The following is a 21065-nucleotide window of genomic DNA, read 5'->3' as shown; positions in this document are numbered from 1 at the left end:
ACTGTCACTAGATTTTATATCCTCTAACATCCAGTCCAATACCCAATCCACCACACCAGCTCTATCAAGACCAAAGGGAACCCTGAAGACTAGAAGAAACCTGGAAATAGCCTCTCGCTTCACCAAACTCCTATTACATGTCACCTCCTTCTCTCTCCTGGAATCACCAACTAGTGTTACAGTATTGTGTATATACATCTTCTTTCCCTCACTAGACTCTGAGCGGTTATAGGACAAAGAGTGTCTAGCATTTCCTTACATTCTCCTCACAGCACTTCACACAGGCTTTTTCTTTCCCGTTTCCATTTCTCTCATTCATGCTGAATCAATTAACCAGTGAATGACTGTGCTCTCTACTCTCTATCCTCTAACAACACCTTTAAGAAGCTGAAAGCAAATTAAAATGATCATGAGTAGTCTGGAAGTTAAACAGAAAAACAAGGTCCAGAATGTTCATCAAACAAAAGGAGTCTGTGAGAAGGATGGAGCAGTTCAGCTGGGTCTGGCGACAGTGGAAACCCCTTCCCTATGACTCACTCAGCTATGAGATTAGCACTAGGTCCCTGTTCTGGTCCCCAAATCTCAGAGGCAACTGTGCGATTCAGTGTGCTCCAAACCCCCACTGCTTCCGGGTTCTGGGAATCAGGAAGAAACCCATGCTTAATCCATTAAAATTATGACTATCATGTAACAGTCTAATGATTATAAATTTGAACACTGATGTAGGAAATTATAGTTGGAAGAAATTAATAGTTTACTCTTTATTCTTCCTTTTTACCAACCACCAAGAGCATCCCAGAAAGGCTGATAAAAACTTACTTTGAGCAGCCAAGTGAGAACTGAGTCACGATATGGAACAAATTTATTCTTGTTTTTGCCAGCACCCTGATCTGCTAGGGCTGAGATAACCAGACCGAGGGTTGTGAGGGACCTGCATGGTGCAACAAACCATAATAATTGTAAAAACCTGAGTATATCAAATGTCACATTTTAGCACAAAGATTAAACATCAAGATGCCTTTGTACCAGCACAAGAACAGCACTGTTGTCAGCATTTTGCTACTCAAGTTAGGAACACATAAACTCTAAAAGCTGATATCCCTCTAATACTACTTACTATAAGCTATAAAATTGCTTTCTTCACTTTTTTTCTCACTTTTGTTAAAAAAAAAAGTAAGATATAAACCATTAGGTGAAGATAATGACACAAATACCACATATCTTTAAGAAAGGAAGCCACAAACATAATATGATTAACTAAAACACAGTACAAGGCAAAAACATTCATATATATAAATATGTAATAGCATAGCATCTGGATAATGGTGTTCTATGATCTCCAGTTGGTTACTGATGACTGTCTCACTATGTGTCCTTCTGGGAGCCAGAAGGATGGAAAAGATTCCTGCCCACCAGGGGCTAACAATTTAGCTTCAGGTAAGAAAATACATAACCATATGAAAGACTTGGTACACAAAATATTCCTTTACAAAGTAAAATCCTGGTATAAATAAGCATCATAGCTGTCATAGAAGGGAGAGCTCGATGCGGCCAGTACACGTGTTACTGTTTGTTCAGACAGTGACACCCACACCAAGACCCACAGCTGGACTCTGGTACTCTGATTATCTTTGTTCTTTTCTGTAGCTTAGACCAGTGGCTCTCAACTGGAGGGTGACTGTGTCCCCACAAGGAGCAGCTGACAGTATCTGAAGATGATCTGGGCTGTCACAACTCGGGGTTGGGGAGAGAGATGGCAGGTACTGCTGCCATCTAGTGGGTAGACGTCAGGGATGTCACTAAACATCCTACGATGCACAGGGCCACTCCCTGGGACAAAGAATTCCCTGGCTCTGAACCTCAATAGGGCTGCCCTTGGGCAACTTTGGACTTGACTGAGGCTGTGCTCCCTGGCCCCAGCAGATCTCAACAAAACATAAAACAGGCTCAGGCCTTTAAAAAATATCTATGAAAAATATTCTACGCTACTTATTCTTTATAGCCTCAGTCATTCCGGAAGCTATCCTTTCAGTAACTAGAGAAGTTCCCGCTTTTGGCTACTACATCACCAAGGCGACAGCGGCGGGCAGCTGGACCACCTACTTGTTGATGTTGCTGCCCTCCTTCAGCCTGTCACCTGCCGCTCCCGTTTTCGTCGCTCGCTCGCTGCCGGCTAAATCAACCAAGCTCAGCTTGCCCACTTTCTCTCCAGATGTCTAGGAAGCAAATTGACAAACACTAACAAATGGTTACAGAATACAGAAAGGGATACATCTCCACGCAATGAGTTGATTATCTAAATCCTTTATTAAAGTGCACTTGTTATTTTAAAGTTAATTTGTGCTGCTACAGAACAGTGTAAGGAAACTATACAATCTAGTAGTAGATACACACAAAATTATACACAACTACTAATCCAGACAGAAAATTATCTCAGAACAAAACAGTGTCCCCAATATGGTAGGTACATTTTGAAGGGAACCCAACAAAATTTTCTTAGAGAAGTATACAAAAGCATAACGTATAAATTTTAATATAGTGAAACCATGCTTAAAATTTCATATATATTTACCAATAATCCTGAGGTAAAATATTTGCATTTCTTATGATATAAAAAACTTTTATACAACAGAAGAATCCCTCAAAGATCCAATGCTTTCTAAAATTTTTCATATTATTCATATAATTCCCTTGTTTCATAATTTCAGGTATTAAATTTACATACTTTTCTAGTTAAGATATACATACTGACATTTTCCTTTATCAAAAATGTTCTATTGTCAAATCACACACATAACAGATATTTTATACTTCAGCAGCAATATAAGAAATGTGGAAAAGCAATGCCAAAATCTATAGACTGGATCATTTTTTACAACTTTCCTTTAAAGTATATATTTATATTTATTTCCATAAATAAACATGCTGCTAACTAACAAAAGGGTATTCAGTTTCCCAAATCAAAAGTACTTTTGGTTAAACATAAAAAAGTCAGTATATTTTTTATTCTATGCTGAAAAGGAAATAGAAAACAAAGAACTTTTTGTTGTTACACTAATCTTGCTGTGATGGTAAAAGACAAAAAACATGCTCTCAGCAAATGAAAATCTTGCCAAAATATAGCATTTTACCAGGGTGATCATTTTAGCTTCTGGTATTTGAAACTGATTCGCTGGAGGGTAGTAATAAAATATGCAAAAATTCACATAAAAAGTAAGCGGGAAGACACAAATGTATGAGTCAACACAGAAGTTTTCAGTGTGGTAGAAGCACATACATTTCTGGCTCTGTTACTCTTCATAAGCTTCAAGACCAAATGCTCAAAAAATTATTCTACAAATCCAGTAGATTTGTATAACATACTTCTTCTAACACTTAGCTGTTTAGCAGAAGGGAACACTTCAAAAGAATCTCCACTAAATCAGCTACAGTATTATTAGCATACACAGTTTGCCATCAGAGTTTAAAACTCAAAAAAAAAAAAAAAAAAAAAACAAACCCCTGGCAGAGACAGTGGGCCATTGGTTTCTATAACTTCTGTTCCAACTGCCTTTAGTTGGAGAGGGCAGAAAGCTAAAACCTACATTTCTTAGACTCCCTTTGCAGCCAAGGTTCAGGATGTGACTTAGGTTCTGTCAATCACATATTCTTGCTTAGATTTAGAAAGCAGAAACATAGGTCATCCCCAGAGGTCATCCCCCTGGCCCCTTTTGGCATTTTTCTGCTGGCAAGAAAGAGAGTGGATATACGAGTTTTCCTAAAAGAGCATCCCAGCTTACATTCTCCAACTTCCAGGGCTCTAAGAAGGTGGTCTTGCTGACTCCTGTATCACAGGTCTAGGGGTGGCCTCAGAGGTAGTACCATCCTCACTGGACAAGATCTGTGCTGTTCTGGAGGTAATTCCTAGAGATTTACTCTAGAAACCACTCCTCAGAAGGTATACCAACAACTCTGTAATCATCCAATTCTCTCCATTAAATCCCTTTCTGTTTACCTAGAGTGGCGTCTGTTTCTTTTCTTGAGCCCAAACTGATACACATTTCTGGCTAGGACTTTAAGTCATCTAACACCTGATGAGAATAAGGTAAACCATGATTCACTTTATAAATTAAAAGAAAAAAAAAAAAGGTCACGTATCTGAACACCTACCCCAGACTTCACATCATATAAGGTGTGTGTGAGGGTGATTTTGAAGACCGCGTGGGAACGGCTGCTCTCCTCATTCATGTTGGTTGCAGCAACTGTACGGGATTTGTTACCCTCAGACATCAAAGACTCAATATCCTAAGTGGAAACAAGTCATACACACACATCTCATTATCTAATAAACATTAAAACTCTGCTACACTATAAAATGCATTCCAAGTTTCACTACTTAGTAAACCACATTTGGAGGTTTACATTCTGTTTTTTGATGAACATTAAGCCCCTCAGAGTACAACAGCCAATACTCTCTCTGCAAACTCAAATAAAATACATTATTTACTGTAGGTGCAGAATAAAGTGGCAGCTCTGACCAAGAATTAGAAAAGTTTAGAAGCTACATGTTGAAGTCCCACAAGATGGACAAGCACACCATGCCAATCCTCATCTTACCCAGAAATTTTTTTTAAATTAGCTTATTTAATTATAGCAATGGAAGCAATAGAAGTTAATTGTTAAATTAAATTAGACTGTATGAATAAACAGCAAACAAAAATAATTTGTAACCCCTTCACGCAGGCATAGCAGTATATCACCGCATTGGTATATATCTTACCAGGCCTATTTTTTAAAATGAGAACATCAAGAGACTAATTTTCTGCAAGGATTCACTACTTCGTTGCCATTATAGCTAAAACAGAGACAGCATGATACACTCGAAAGATCATGGGATCTTTTTTTTTAATATTATAAGCTCTAAAACAATTACTTAAGTGATCTGAAATTTAGTTTCATAAATAACAACAGAGCTATAACATCATCTACCTTACAAGGATTTTAATGAGGAACAAGAAAGATATACTTGTGAGAGAGTCTACTAGGTTGCCTCCTTTTATCCAGTCTCCTCTTGTTTCCAGTAAAGGAACCCCATCTTTAGCTGAGCACACTGCAGCAGAATTAAGACTGCACTTCCCAGATGCCCTTGCAACTCGGCCTGGCGAGATAACTAACTTCTAGCAAGTGAGACAAAAAGTCATCTGGGAAATCACCCTAAAAGGCGTAGGCACAACTATCACATCTTGGTTCTGCGCCATCCTGAACTATGAGAATAAGGGCATTACTACAGACCTGGCTCTATGTGGAGAGATGGAAGCAATCTAGATCCTAACAGCATCTTTGGAGCCGCCATGCCAACCCTCTCACCGTTCATTCATTTGTTCACTCTAACATATACTGAAAGCACCTACTACAAGCCAGGTACACTTTAAGATACTGAGGATACATAAGGAACGAAACAGATAATAATTCATATTCCAAAGTATTTAAGTCCTGTTATATTTTTTTCTGTTATATGCAGCCAAACATAATTCTAACTGACACATACATGAAAAACTGAAAAATCCTAAGATTCTATTTTCCTATATAAATGAAAAAGAATAACGCTTATGGACAAATTCAACATGATAAATAAAAAGCCTCAAAGTAAAAATATAGCAAAAAGAAGTATAAGTTGGCACCAGACTGGAAAAACAACAACAAAAGGTAAAATTTACAATTTTCTAGATCCGTTTCAAATCCATTTTAGATCCATTAAATCTTACAATCCTGACAGTTAATGCAAAAGCTTTATTCTATTTAGCCTACATTTATTCATTGGTCTCTAATTATCTCGATATTCACTGATCTTTAATCTGTTGTCTCCCACATAAAACTCTTTATTGAAACTTTTAATTTTTTGAATAAAATGTCTTTTTATACTTTCCAATCTCTCTGAGCTGTCAAAAAAATCTTGATCTCTCTCTACTGTTGCATAAATAAGCTCTCAAATACTCATTATTAAAAAAACAACAATACCTAACATTTACATGATACCATAGAGTTTTCTAAGACGTTTTACATGCATTACCTCATTTCCTCCTCCAGGAAGTCTTCCTGGATACCACCCTCCCCAGACACCTACACGTCTATTTAAGTCAGGTACTCCTCCTCCAAACTACCATGAATCCTGAACATGCACCTCTCACTGCACTTAAAATCATGTTGTTTTATAATACCTTTACAACATATGTACGCATCTTGAGGGAATGGACCATCTCATTCATTTTTTTATTTCTTCAGCACTTAGCACAGTGTCTGGCAGATGACAGGTGTTCAATAAATGTTTATAAATGAAGTAACTAATATTTACTAAATGAAGTATCATTAACTAAATGACAGAATTTGATTAAGGAACAAAGGAACTAATGAATCTCACTCAAAAGATAGTCAAGACAATAAAACTAATTTCCATTCTAAAAATTAGGACCAAGAGGCTTGGTGAGATAAAGGATCCAGAGTCATACAGGAGTCATATGAGAGAACTGTCACTAGATCAACAGTCTCTGACTCAACTCAATGTATATTACATCACAGCTCACCCCACCCCCATTCCCCCAATGAGGAAAGACTAACAGATTCACACAGAGCAGAACTATGAAGTCTGAAAATGAATAGAATTAGTAACTAAAGGCCAATGAGTGATTCTCTCAAGTTAGAAACAGGCTTTAAACGCCAACTATTCAACTCATATATTTTATTTCATTCAACCAACATCACAAGCAACATCATTATTTTATGTACTACTAGGGAAGGAAAAAGATACTGCCATTTATCATTTCAAGATACAATTGTAAGGAATATCACAATTTTAGAGCTCGTAAAATACGGGGGAAAAGGTGTCTCACAATAGATGAATAGTTATGCCTTGCAAATATGTACACCTTCTCTTAAAATTAAACTGACCTAAAAGCGATAGACAGCTTTTTAATAAAGATTTCTGTAAAAAGTGACTTGTGATGCTATCATAATTTTTTTGATTTCAAAAAAAAGATCACAAATTCAACAAGGAAAAATTTGCTACAGTGAATTTTAGTAGTTTACAAAACGGATGTTGTTACCTTGTAGCTTGTGACAGCCAGCTTAGAAAGTCCATCGACATAGGGTCCCAACACACTGTGCTCTCTGACTTTTAATGTTTGACGGCTTCTGTTCATTGAAAACAAAAGAAACAATTTTTAAACAATAACTGTTTTTAAAGGGACTCAGCTGTGCTCCATAAAAATATACACTGAATTCAAAGATTCCAAATAAAAAAGAACAAACAGACTTGATCCCAGAAGAATTTAAACCAAACTTTAAGATCTCAACGAGTAAGAAAAACTTCATAATGTGGTAAAATATCACATCACTCAAAAGGGTACACTGTGGGATGTCTACTACCACAAAGAATGCAGAGTCAAATAAATACAACAATCTACTTGTCAGATCACAGAATGTGGCACAAAGAGCAGAAACCCAATAAATGTTAACTGTGCAAGAAAGAAAACTATAGGCCAATCTCAATCATGAATAAAGACAAACAAATATAGACAGACAAAAATAAACACAACGGACTGAATCTAAAAGTGATTTAAAAACATGAAATTGGACTGTCCCAGGGCTGCTAGGTTGTTTTAACATTGAAAAAAAGATTCATGCCCTTAACCACAACGATAGACTAAAGAGGAAAAAAAAAATACATGATCATTTCAATAAATGATTTCAATGAACTGAAAAATGATTCAATAAAATTATATACTTATTCATAAGTAAAAAAATAAATAAACCTCTTACAAACAAGGAACTAATGAAACCAGTAAAGGGCACCTGCCAAAAACCTAGCGCATACAGCATACTTAATGATATCAACCAAAAAATATTAAGAATATTTGTTGATGACTGATTCTATGTCAAAAAAGTTCTTCAAAAAATATAAACATTACATTTTTTTTGGCTGCACCACGCGGCTTACAGCATCTTAGTTCCCTGACCAGGGACTGAATCTGGGCCACAGCAGTGAAAGCATCAAGTCCTAACCACTGGACCACCAGGGAATTCCCTAAACATTACAATTTTTAAAAACAGTATTTATTGGTGGTGAGATTACAAGTGGTTCTTGTTTTATGTAACTTACTATTTTCTAATGATTTGGAATCTTAGGATCAACCACCAAAACTTTACTTACTACTATAAAACTGTATATAAAGTACATATAGAATATTCGATTTAATTCTGATCTCTGGATATATTCTCTATTACAACTTTTTTTCCTTTCATTTCCCCCTTTTTCTTAAAAATAGTGTATACTGCATTTTCTCCTGAGTAAAACATAATTATATTACCACACATAGTAGATGGTGAATTAATAAAATCCCTACTTGAATAAAATAACTAAGTCCTCTCAAATAATCTTTCACTGAAAAGGAATCACCTTCAGAGTTTTTAATCCATTCACTTTGGCTCTTTAGAAACCCTACAAAAATCCTCAAGAAACTTCCATGGAGGAGATGACAGCTAACACTTAGTGAGCACTTATTATGTGCCAGTAAATGTTCTAAGACCTCATGTATATCAACCCAGTCTATCTTCACAACAGCCCTCTGAAGTATTACGTAACATTATCATCCCTTCTGTACAAACGAGGCCTAGAAAGCATAAGGAACTTTCTCAATAGGTAACAAGCAGAGGACCTAGATCCAGAGCCAGGTGATTCCAAAGCCCATGCTGTCAATTACTAAACTATACACAACACAAACATATAAGATATTACTAAAGACTGTTAGCAAATTGTAGATAGTAAAGTTCAAGCTATTCACACAAGCACTGTGGAATATAAAACATGAGAATGAAGTCAGCTAAGAATTTCTGGAAAGAGTTCTGGGATCTCAAAGTGACACTCTTCAGAGATGGTGAAAGGAAAAGTACTCAAGGCAGAGCCAGAAAAAGTACAGGGACACAGTATTTAGCAACACGCGGGTACCTAGACCACAACCTTCCTCCCTCTGGACTCCTCCAGTCCCCTGTTTTGACATCCATGCATACTGCCCTCCAGCCCCACTGCACAGCTGGGTCACTTTCCAAACCCCTGGTTTCTCTAAACCTCCATGCTCTGGCACAGGCTGTCCCCTAAGCCTGAATCATTCCCACCCAGCTTCTCTGTGGACAAACTCCTACTCAGCACAAATTCATCAAGCACGCTCTGTGGAATCTTCCCTCCTCCCCTGGGCAAACACAGTCACTCCCTCTCTTGCTCTCACCATTTTGTGTCAGCCTCCTTCATAATTTAAAAGCATTACTGCACTGTTTCATAACTATTTGTTTCCAAGACTCCCATTCTGTCCACACTGTGAGCTTGTCATCTATGACTGCATGGTGCCTGGCCTACAGTGATCACTCGATAAACATCAAGTACAGTTTTGTATAGAAATACTAAGTGCCAGGAATTCCCCGATGGTCCAGGGGCCCAGGTTCAATCCCCTGGCCGGGGAAGTGAGATCCTGCAAGCCGCGTGGCACAGCCAAAGAAAAAAAAAGAAAGAAAGAAAGAATCACTAAGTGCCAATTCAGCCTCATTCTGAAAAGCCTGCAGATCATTATCTTTGCTAAAGAAAACAGATGCTGGTGAGGAGCTGACAGGTTTAGTTTTGTCTTGATCAAGCGCCACATGACTCACTGCTTCTAAGACCAGCTTTCCTTGATGACCTTCATCCTAACACAACAGAAGCGCCCTCACAGTCCTCCACACTTGCTATAAGCCTCAGCTCATGTGGCTCTTTGACCTTCCAAATAACTGCTCTCACACCAATAAGCCACAGGCTGCGGTTTTTATCTGTTTCTTTCTCTCCACTGTTGCACTTCCTTAAAATCTGCACTCAGAGAACTCCGTGCAAAAAAACAGATTTCCTCAGATACCCGTTATCTTCCTCATTAGCTTCAGTTATGACTGAAGAGTGAGGACAGCATTTTTGAAGGCTTTCTAATACATGTAAGCCACTTCTCTTTCAAAGTCTATGCCATACAATGGGACACCTTTTTCCCTCTGAGAATCATGAAAATGAACTATCTTGAGGCCCAGGTTCCACTTTTTCTAATTGTGCCTCTCCCTCACTCCACAGCCTGCAAACAAACAGATGAAGGCCACCCGAAATTTCTTGGTTTAAAACAAACAAAAAAACACCCTACTTGATTAAGGATACCAGTTATTCTGATACTCAGCAACTTAAGTATCATTACATATTTTTTGTTCATGCTTTTGGGTATATCTGAGAGAGGTGATATAACCCACACACATGCTGCTCAACTATGCTTCCCTGCCCCACCTCAGCCCTAAGTTCAAAAGCCCAGAACTGGCGGCAGGAAACTACTTAATATAACTAAAGACTAAATGAATAACTCTCTACTACAGTGCCATATAAAACATTTCACTTCAGCCAATTTATTAAGTCTGTCTTAGTCCATAATACCAACAGTAAAGTCTCAAAGTCATTTACCCTTTGGGATCAAGGAGGTCTCTAACTTTTTCATTATAAATTTCCATATACGACACTTCTACTTTGAAACTCTGCTCTTCGCTTTCCTCTTTCTGGGTTCGTTCAAAGAGTCCACTGCAAAGTCTTGGGATTAATCCAGGTTGGTCAGCTGTGCCCATCATAGTGTAAGATTTTCCAGATCCTAGAAGATGGAAATCATGGTTATTACTATCTCCTTGAGAAGTTTAAATACACAGCCCTCTTTCCATTGCTCATAATAAAACCCTAGCACTTCGCAAAATGCCCCAAATAAGGAATATACCCAAATATAATGATGACACTAGTAAGTACGGAAGCTTTCCTATTATACATGTTGTAAAAGTCAAAAGTACACATTCTTTAGGAAGAAAATGAAAACCTTCTTTAATCATCTTCATACTTAAAAAAAAAAAAAAGACCTAAAATGACTGAAAAATTGTGAGGTCTGAATAGTTTTCTAAAATTGAGCTGGAAAGATCCATATGATGAATACTACATGCCTGCTTCCAACCACTAATCACAGCACAAAAAATATACGTTACCCCTACAAGCCCAGAGCAAATTAACTTACTACCACTACCCTTTGGTAACAGTGTAGCAATCAGTCATCTCCTATACACTGCAAAATTATTTTCTCCAATGTACCAAAAACACATATTCAGTAAAATTTAGAAAGCACAGGAAAAGAAAAAATTCAATCACTCATAGTCCTAACAAGTATAAGTCTTGAAAATATAACCATTTTTCGATGAAGAATAGTTTTCAATTGGACAAGCTGTACGATATACCCTTATAAAATTGACTCCTTCACTTTAAATAGATTTCTTTGCTATTGACCACAGAGGTATAGAAGTCAAAACACTCCTTTATCAATCACAACTGATAAGATGCTAGCAATATGTATTCTTTTCAGCATTTTCTTTGTTAGGATCTTTAAACCTGAAAAAAACATAGATTATTTAACAATTACCAGTCTGTCCATAGGCAAAGATACATGCATTGTAGCCATCAAAAGCATTCTGAAGGATATTCTCTCCAAGGCACTTGAAAACATCATCTTGACCTGAAAGAGAGAAAGAGAAAAAAGATAGGATGTTTAAGCCAAAACTACATGTGAACAATTAAAAAAAAACAAAAAAATAAACAAAATCCTCAAAAATGCACTTTTTTTTTCAGCTTTTTTATCTTCCAAAGAAGATTTTTAAACTTGATGAACGCTTCCAAAGGTTTATGTCTTTCAGATTACTTCTAGTTAGCACATGACAGAAAATGTGTAAAAAGTCCCTGATATGAACTTGAATAAACAAACACTGGCAAACAAAACAAAAAAACAACCAATGAACTGCTAATTTTATAAAGAATGATTATAAACATCTGAAATGTATACTTGGGACCTAGATGGACCTGAATTCAACCATGTACCACTCAGCCAATGCTTTACTCAGTCTGTACTAAAGTTCAAAATAATCATATATATTGATTCCCTCTCCTCTTCCTCAATGATAATGTTTAATTACAGGGTCTATAATATCAGTTGGGAGAGGGAGAAAGTTCAGGGATGTTTCTTCTAGCTTTCAATCATGGACATAAATAGTAGGGTCAAATTCCCCTCCACAAGCTAAATTAAATATGTCAATAATCAATCATGACCTCTTTGAGTCCTGAATGTAATATGAAAGAACTGGATGTTATGCTTGTTACATTTTGAACGCCATAAACAGCATTCCATTCTGCCTCATTTCTTAGTTAACTTACCAGGTCAGTTCATCGTCATCACACTTCCAATACTGAAGTGATCCTCAAAGTCATCATTGGGCCAGCCAGCCCCAATTAACCTTAACTTTTTGAAACAGCTGTAGTACTACTGTTTCTCGTGATAAAGGCCAATACAAATATGACACTCAACATTTAAAAGATAGCTTAGAAACAGGTGTCATGAGCAGTTAGGAATAAAGGAAATATATGGCTATCACTGTAGTCTTTTTTTTTTCTTTTTAGATTTTTTTTTAATTTGGCTGTTTCTGTAGTCTTCAACTTATAGTGTAAAGGGGCTTGAGACAGTCATCATTGAGGAGGATAAAAGAGTAGAATCCCAGAGCAAATTTAGAAGGAATATGGCATATTCCTCTCCATTAAAGAGAGAAAAGGAACACTGAAAGCCTAAGTGATTTACTCAGAGACAGGCAGGAGTGGAGCTGGGATTAAACTCAAGGTTTCCTTTTCTCCTTGGCTAGAGTTCTCTCATTAAACCAAGCTGCCTCTCTAGACCACATCACAAACATCTAAGGGAATCTATGTGGCTACTGCATGCTATGGTCTCGCATAAGGCCCAGGGATGCGTGTAAGATAACCTCAATCATGTGCCCTGTTAATCTAACTTTATCATCTTATACCAATAACAGTGCACCATGAATCTCCCACTTCCCAATCAACATAAAAACTCTAATAGCAAAGACTGGAGGAAGTTCTCTATGTAGTTTCTAAAACTAAAATTTTAGAAACTTTATACAAAATACTACTATGATATTTTATAGAAAAAAATATTAAAACACCTGTCTATATATCAGTAGTTAATAGGATGCTGGACTCTTACCTGCATACTTTTCTCTGACAGATTCATCCATAGACCAGAAACAATGATCATATGCAAATACCTGTTGAAAAATAAAAATAATAAAGTATGTATTAAGAACAAAACCATAACATATTTATAACGTTATAACAATGTCATAACACTGATAACATTGTTCATAGTAGTGAAATAAATACAACTTACTGTCTTACAACGGAGGTTAGTTATTTATGGTACAGTCTTACAACAGACAAATAAGCACCCTATAGATGATATACATCTTTACTTCACATGGAAAACTCCTCACAATGTTAAGTGAAAAGGGGGATTCTGTTAGCTAGTATTTTGTTGAGGATTTTTGCATCTATATTCATCAGGGATATTGGCCTGTAATTTTCTTTTCTTGTGACATCTTTGCCTTGTTTTGCTATCAGGGTGATGGTGGCCTCATAGAATGAGTGTGGGAGTGTTCCTCCTTCTGCTATAATTTGGAAGAGTTTGAGAAGGATAGGTGTTAGCTCTTCTCTAAATGTTTGATAGAATTTGCCTGTGAAGCCATCTGGCCCTGGGCTTCTGTTTGTTGGGAGATCTTTAATCACAGTCTCAATTTCCGTACTTGTGATTGGTCTGTTCATATGTCCTATTTCTTCCTGGTTCAGTTTCGGAAGATTGTCCTTTCCTAAGAATTTACCCATTTCTTCCAGGTTATCCAATTTATTGGCATACAGTTGCTTGTAGTAGTCTCTCATGATCTTTTGTATTTCTGCAGTGTCCGTTGTCACTTCTCCTTTTTCATTTCTAATTCTGTTGATTTGCATCTTCCCCCTTTTTTTCCTGATAAGTTTGTTTGACTAATGGTTTATCAATTTTGTTTATCTTCTCAAAGAACCAGCTTTTAGTTTTATTGATCTTTGCTATTGTTTCCTTCATTTCTTTTTCATTTATTTCTGCTCTGATCTTTATGATTTCTTTCCTTCTGCTCACTTTGGGGTTTTTTTGTTCTTCTTTCTCTAGTTGTTTCCGGTGTAAGGTTAGGTTGTTTATTTGATATTTTTCTTGTTTCTTGAGGTAGGACTGTATTGCTATAAACTTCCCTCTTAGGACTGCTTTTGCTGCATCCCATAAGTTTTGGGTCATTGGATTTCATTGTCATTTGTTTCTAGGTATTTTTTGATTTCCTCTTTGATTTCTTTAGTGATTTCTTGGTTATTTAATAGCGTATTGTTTACCCTCCATGTGGTTGTATTTTTTACTGATTTTTTCCTGTAATTGATATCCAGTCTCATGGCATTGTGTTCAGAGAAAATGCTTGATACAATTTCAATTTTTTGAATTTACCAAGGCTTGATTTGTGTCCCAAGATGTGATCTATCCTGGAGAATGTTCCGTGTGCACTTGAAAAGAAAGTGTGGTCTGTTGTTTTTGGATGGAATGTCCTATAAATATCAATTAAGTCGAGATGGTCTAATGTGTCATTTAAAGCTTGTGTGTCTTTATTTATTTTCTGTTTGGATGATCTGTCCATTGATGTAAGTGGGGTGTTCAAGTCTCCCACTATTATTGTGTTACTGTCGATGTCCCCTTTTATGGCTGTTAGCATTTGCCTTATGTATTGAGGGGCTCCTATGTTGGGTGCATAGATACTTACAATTGTTATATGTTCTTCTTGGATGGATCCCTTGATCATTATGTAGTGTCCTTCCTTGTCTCTTGTAATAGTCTTTATTTTAAAGCCTAATTTGTCTGACATGAGTATTGCTACTCCAGCTTTCTTCTGACTTCCATTTGCATGGAATATCTTTTTCCATCCCTTCACTTTCAGTCTATATGTATCCCTTGGTCTGAAGTGGGTTTCTTGGAGGCAGCATATAGAAGGGTCTTGTTTTTGTATCCATTCAGCCAGTCTGTGTCTTTTGGTTGGAGCTTTTAATCCATTTACATTTAAGGTGATTATTGACATATGTGTTCCAATTACCATTTTCTTAATTGTTTTGGGTTTGTATTTGTAGGTGTTTTCCTTTTCTTGTGTTTCCTACTTAGGGAAGTTCCTTTAGCACTTGTTGCAAGGCTGGTTTGGTGGTGCTGAATTCTCTTAATTTTTGCTTGTCTATAAAGCTTTTGCTTTCTCCGTTGAATTAAAAAGATCATACACCATGATCAAGTGGGGTTTATCCCTGGGATGCAAGGATTCTTCAATATACGCAAATCAATCAATGTGATACACCATATTAACAAATTGAAAGATAAAAACCATATGATCATCTCAATAGACACAGAAAAAGCTTTTGACAAAATTCAACATCCATTTATGATCAAAACTCTCCACAAAATGAGCATAGAAGGAAATTACCTCAACATAATAAAAGCCATATATGACAAACCAAGAGCCAACATCATCCTAAATGGTGAAAAACTGAAAGCATTCCCTCTAAGGTCAGGAACAAGACAGGGGTGTCCACTCTCACCACTATTATTCAACATAGTTTTGGAAGTGTTAGCCACAGAAATCAGGGAAGAAAATGAAATAAAAGGAATCCAGATTGGAAAAGAAGAAGTAAAATTGTCACTCTTTGCAGATGACATGATATTATATATAGAAAACCCTAAAGACTCTACCAGAAAACTGCTAGCACTAATCGATGAATTTAGTAAAGTAGCAGGATACAAAATTAATGTGCAGAAATCTCTTGCATTCCTATACACTAACAATGAAAAAACAGAAAGAGAAATTAAGGAAACTCTCCCATTTACCACTGCAACAAAAAGAATAAAATACCTAGGAATAAATCTGCCTAAGGGGGCAAAAGACCTGTATGCAGAAAACTATAAAACACTGATGAAAGAAATCAAAGACGACACAAACAGATGGAGGGATATACCATGTTCCTGGATTGGAAGAATCAATATTGTGAAAATGACCATCTTACCCAAAGCAATTTACAGATTCAACGCAATCCCTATTGAATTACCAACGGCATTTTTCACAGAACCAGAGCAAGAAATCTTACGATTTGTATGGAAACACAAAAGACCCCGAATAGCCAAAGCAATCTTGAGAAGGGAAGATGGAGTTGGTGGAATTAGGCTTCCTGACTTCAAACTATACTATAAGGCCACAGTGATCAAGACAGTATGGTACTGGCACAAAAATAGAAAGGAAGATCAGTGGCACAGAATAGAGAACTCAAAGATAAACCCAAGCACATATGGGCAGCTTATCTTTGACAAAGGAGGCACGAATATACAATGGAAAAAAGACAGCCTCTTCAATAAGTGGTGCTGAGAAAATTGGAGAGCGACATGTAAAAGAATGAAATTAGAACACTTCCTAACACCATACACAAAAATAAACTCCAAATGGATTAAAGACCTACATGTAAGGCCAGACACTATAAAACTCCTAGAGGAAAACATAGGCAGAACTCTCTATGAAATCCATCAAAGCAAGATCCTTTTTGACCCACCTCCTAGAAGAATGCAAATAAAATCAAGAATAAACAAATGGGACCTAATGAAACTTAAAAGCTTTTGCACAGTGAAAGAATCCATTAACAAGACAAGAAGACAACCCTCAGAATGGGAGAAAATACCTGCCAATGAAGCAACAGACAAAGGATTAATCTCCAAAATATACAAGCAGCTCATGAAGCTTAATACCAAAAAAGCAAATAAGCCAATCCACAAATGGGCAGAAGACCTAAATAGACATTCCTGCAAAGAAGACATACAGAAGGCCAACAAACACATGAAAAGATGCTCAACATCACTAATTATTAAAGAAGTGCAGGTCAAAGCCACAATGAGGTATCACTTCACACCAGTCAGAATGGCCATCATCACAAAATCTAGAGACAATAAATGTTGGAGATGGTGTGGAAAAAAGGGAACTCTCCTGCACTGTTGGTGGGAATGTAAGCTGGTACAGCCACTATGGAAAACAGTTTGAAGGTTCCTTAAAAAACTAAAAATAGCACTACCATATGACCCAGTAATCCCACTACTGGGCATATACCCAGAAAAAAACCATGATCCAAAAAGAAACAAGTAGCATAATGTTCATTGCAGCACTATTTACAATAGCCAGGACATGGAAACAACCTAGATGCCCATCAACAGATGAATGGATAAAGAAGATGTGGCACATATATACAATGGAATATTACTCAGCCATAAAAAGGAATGAAACTGAACTATATGTCATGAGGTGGATAGACCTAGAGTCTGTCATACAGAGTGAAGTAAGCCAGAAAGAGAAAAACAAATACTGTATGCTAACACATATATATGGAATCTGAAGAAATGGTACTGATGAAACCAGTGACAGGCAAGAGTGGAGAAACAGAAGTAGAGAATGGGCTTGAGGACACGGGGCTGGGGTGAGGGGCAAAGGGGAAGTTGGGATGAGGTGAGAGAGTATCATAGACATATTTACACTACCAGCTGTAAAACAGATAGCTAGTGGGAAGTTGCTGTATAACAAAAGGAGATCAACTTCATGGGAGATGCCTTGGAGGGCCAGGATGGGGAGGGTGGGGGGGAGTAGCGGGAGGGAGGGGATATGGGGATACTTGTGTAGATGCAGCTGATTCACTTTGGTGTACCTCAGAGATGGGTACAAGAGTGTAAAGCAAATATATTCCAATAAGGAGTTTAAAAAAAAAAAAGTGCATGGGAAAAAAAAGGGGGGGGGGAGATACAAAGCAGTATGTATAATATGATGGCTATTATACACACACACAGAGAATTACATATATAAAGTTTATTACTGCATAATTAGATTAGTGATATCTCTGTTTTCTTCTTTATGCTTTTGTGTTTCTCTATAGTCTTACTTTTCTCATCAGAGAAAAAGATTTTTTAAAAAATAAAATGTGAAGATGATTACTACAGCATGTTGAAAACGCAGATTCTTTAAATAAACTATAACACGCCCACTGGTCAATATAGTGTAGCTTTAAGAGCACAGAAGACCGATAAGAAAATATTCATATATTAATGTAAAAGCTATGAAAGACTGGACCATAATCTCACATTTGAATAAAAATCTACGTACACAAAAAGTAGGAAGAATATACACTGGAAATATTGGTAACACATAATGCCACTTCGTGGGATATTACAAATGATTTGTTTTGATCCTTTATGTTTACTACTTTCTAAAATATGCTTTCTTAAAGCAACCTTTAAAAGTCTTCTTCACTGATTATATTTTTAATTTTTTGGATTTCATGATTTATTATTTAATCTTTTTAAGGATTTAAGTGTAGTTCTTTTTAAATTCATTTCAGTTTGCATTTCTTTTTTCTTTTTTTTTCAGTTTGCATTTCAAACTCGCCTACTTTGGAGTTTGTTGCCTCACTTCCTGATGACAGTTTTCCTCTTGTGCTTTACATGTTACTTTGCAAGTACATCTGAATTGGGAGTTTGTATTTTATGGTTTACGTGATCGCATGTTTTTTTCCTCTCCCTTTGGCCCCCTTTACATGACTAGTTATGCCGCCACTCCCAGCTACTGAAGCCCAGAATCTGGGTCTTTCCAAAGCCCAATGTCTCTACTCCCTCCTATTTACCCAGTAATTAGCTCAAGGTTGGTGGCCAGAAACCTTTTTTACGCCTTCTTTCCTGATGGAGCCTCACCCAAATCAGTTTTCACATGGTGAGCTTCTCTGGTCCTCAACCATACATCAGGGTTCCCTCTAGTCTGCAAGGGTTTAAACCTCCAATCACCTCCAAGAACCTGTGTCTGATCTCAAGGCCCAGTAAATACTGCTTCAGCCCCAGCCTGCTGCTAGTCCCTGAAGTGACATATGTTGTTTTTGAATATAATGGCATGATTTTAACATTTTAAAATGTTATACCTGTCCCTGCTATGAGTTTGGAGTTGGCAGAAGAATGTTCCTGTGTGAACTCACAAGGCTATCTGGATCAGAGGTCTAAGAGTTATATATATATTTTTTAAGGAAATTAGATTAGGGTAGTAAATTAAGTATGCATGCCTCTATCCACCTCCACCTGAAATTAACTCAAAATGACCAAGGGAGGGAGGGAGGGAGGGAAAGAGCCAAAAAGGGAAAGAAGGGGGGGAGAGGAGAACAAGCTTTTGAAAGCAAGACTGCTCGCTTATACCTGGACCACAAATCGAGAATCCCTAAAAAAAAGTTGCAATGAGACTGATGAGGGGGTGGGGTGAGGTAGGAACCACAGGGAGAGCAGAGGCCAAATCACTGCAGGAGGAGATGGCTGCAAAGCTAAGAGCAGTTCCGGGAGTGAAGCAGGAGGACAGCTAAATAAGTGGCTGGGGGGCCCTGGGGGCAACCAACAGGGTGACTGGCTAGAAACACTTTTAGAGCAAGGAAGAATCAAAACACCCACTTCTTTGTGCAAAACAGTGACACGAGGCATCTGTTCCCTGGGGTGGGGCAGTGATGGGGAAGTAAGGCCAAAAAGGCATTCAGAAGCCCAGTGGCTGACAACACGCCCCCCTCCACCCCCCCCCGCCGGAAGAGGTAGGAGCCCTGAAGCCCAGAAGCTGTCCACCCAGCCTCAGCACTATGGTGTACATTACTAAGCCTCAAGATTTTTCCAGAGCTAACCTTCTGTCTATCAGTAATGGTGGCTCACTACATTAGCAACTTGCTAACTGGGAGAGGAGGAAAAGAAGGAGGCAAGATGGAAAGTGGTCCCAAAGGACTGTGGATCAAAACTTCTAATAGCGGCTGCTTTTCAAACTATACTTGTCAGCAGGGTGAGATCAAATAAAATGTGAAGCTCAAATTAAGTTTCTTCTGTTCTAGCTTTCAGCTCTCATCTCTTATCACTTTATTTGATTCTGCTCTTACCAAGGTTAAGTAGAAACCATCCTGATTCTTTGCCTGTAAGCTTAGCTCACACTTGAACAGTCCATCTGCGCACGCTGCTCAGAGACCAGGCTCTAAATCGCACTCCTCTCTCTATTACTACGGGTCTTTCTTTTCGTTTCTTGTTTAAATTCAGGGATTTCTTTCACAATTCTTGTTCCCGATTCCAGTAGAGAAGCTACCATTAAAGTAACCGCAACAATAGCTGATACTACACAGCAGCCCTGGGGTACAAAGAAGTCAGGAACCTGGTGACCAGCAGGTGGGGAACTGGGAGGTGAACCCAGCATTCGAGCCCGTGGTCTGCTCCCCACCAGGCCCTTCACCACAGTCACAGGAAGGCGCCAGAGCCTGGTACAAAGTTGGGAACTAGGAACCCTTAGTTCTTATTTACTAACAACCCTGAATGGTCCTCTTTAAGTTTCAGCAATTTTGTAAATTATTACAGGTATCTTCCAGCCACGGATTTCCTAAAGCAGACATGCCCTTTGCTTTCTAAATAAACATTTTTCCTTTAAAATTAAAAATTAAAAACAAAACTTTTTAATTTTTTTAAAAAGTTGTTTTAAAAACAGAGAAGAAATACACATTCATTGTAACAAGCCAAATCACACAGAGGTATAAAGAATAAAGGTCTCCCACTCATCACGCACATTTCTCCTTAGAGGGAACCACTGTGCTCATAATGTGGTGTTGGCCCATCCACATTTTTTACCTCAACACATTTTCTCTAAACGTTAAGTTACAGTTGAATTAAATAAAACATGAATAGTTTTTAAATAGTCATGTAATGGTTTCCTCACAACTTTACGCAATCTCCAGCCTCTGCTCCACCAAAAAAGAAAATAAAAACAATCCAGCATCTTTTCACAGAAAAGATAAAACTAATAAAATTAGTTCTACATATATAAAGAAGTCAGTGCCATATTAAACTTTCTTTTTAATCATTCAGAGTCCCAACAACCAAGCCTATACATATTTTAGCAACCATAATAATGGAATTACAGTTCAACCACGGACTCTCAAACAAAACTCCAAGAATGTAGATACAAATCTAAATTTCCTGGAAAGTTCCACAGAATGACCAATTCAATAATACAGTCCTTGTGTCTACTCTGGCACAACTACA

The 21065-nt window shown here is 37.5% G+C and overlaps 1 protein-coding gene across 2 annotated transcripts in view; it reads right to left on the bottom strand.

The window, feature by feature from the left end:
- The window catches only part of KIF13B (kinesin family member 13B), a 179841-nt gene that overhangs the window by 99862 nt on the left and 58914 nt on the right, over window positions 1-21065 (bottom strand). The window contains exons 4-10 of one of the 2 annotated variants that reach the window (XM_057720824.1): window positions 13101-13161; window positions 11478-11570; window positions 10490-10670; window positions 7080-7167; window positions 4150-4284; window positions 2104-2216; window positions 820-931 (exon numbers count right to left, since the gene is read on the bottom strand). In XM_057720824.1, coding sequence (XP_057576807.1) covers window positions 820-931; window positions 2104-2216; window positions 4150-4284; window positions 7080-7167; window positions 10490-10670; window positions 11478-11570; window positions 13101-13161 — 783 coding nt within the window. Of the gene's footprint in view, window positions 1-819; window positions 932-2103; window positions 2217-4149; window positions 4285-7079; window positions 7168-10489; window positions 10671-11477; window positions 11571-13100; window positions 13162-21065 lie in introns of those variants that run through there. The other variant, XM_057720827.1, reaches the window with a different exon arrangement.

Source organism: Hippopotamus amphibius, chromosome 2 (genome assembly GCF_030028045.1).
Source record: "Hippopotamus amphibius kiboko isolate mHipAmp2 chromosome 2, mHipAmp2.hap2, whole genome shotgun sequence".
Lineage (NCBI taxonomy): Eukaryota > Metazoa > Chordata > Mammalia > Artiodactyla > Hippopotamidae > Hippopotamus > Hippopotamus amphibius.
The sequence above is the reverse complement of the archived record's forward strand: the minus strand, read 5'-3'. Positions and strand labels throughout refer to the sequence as shown.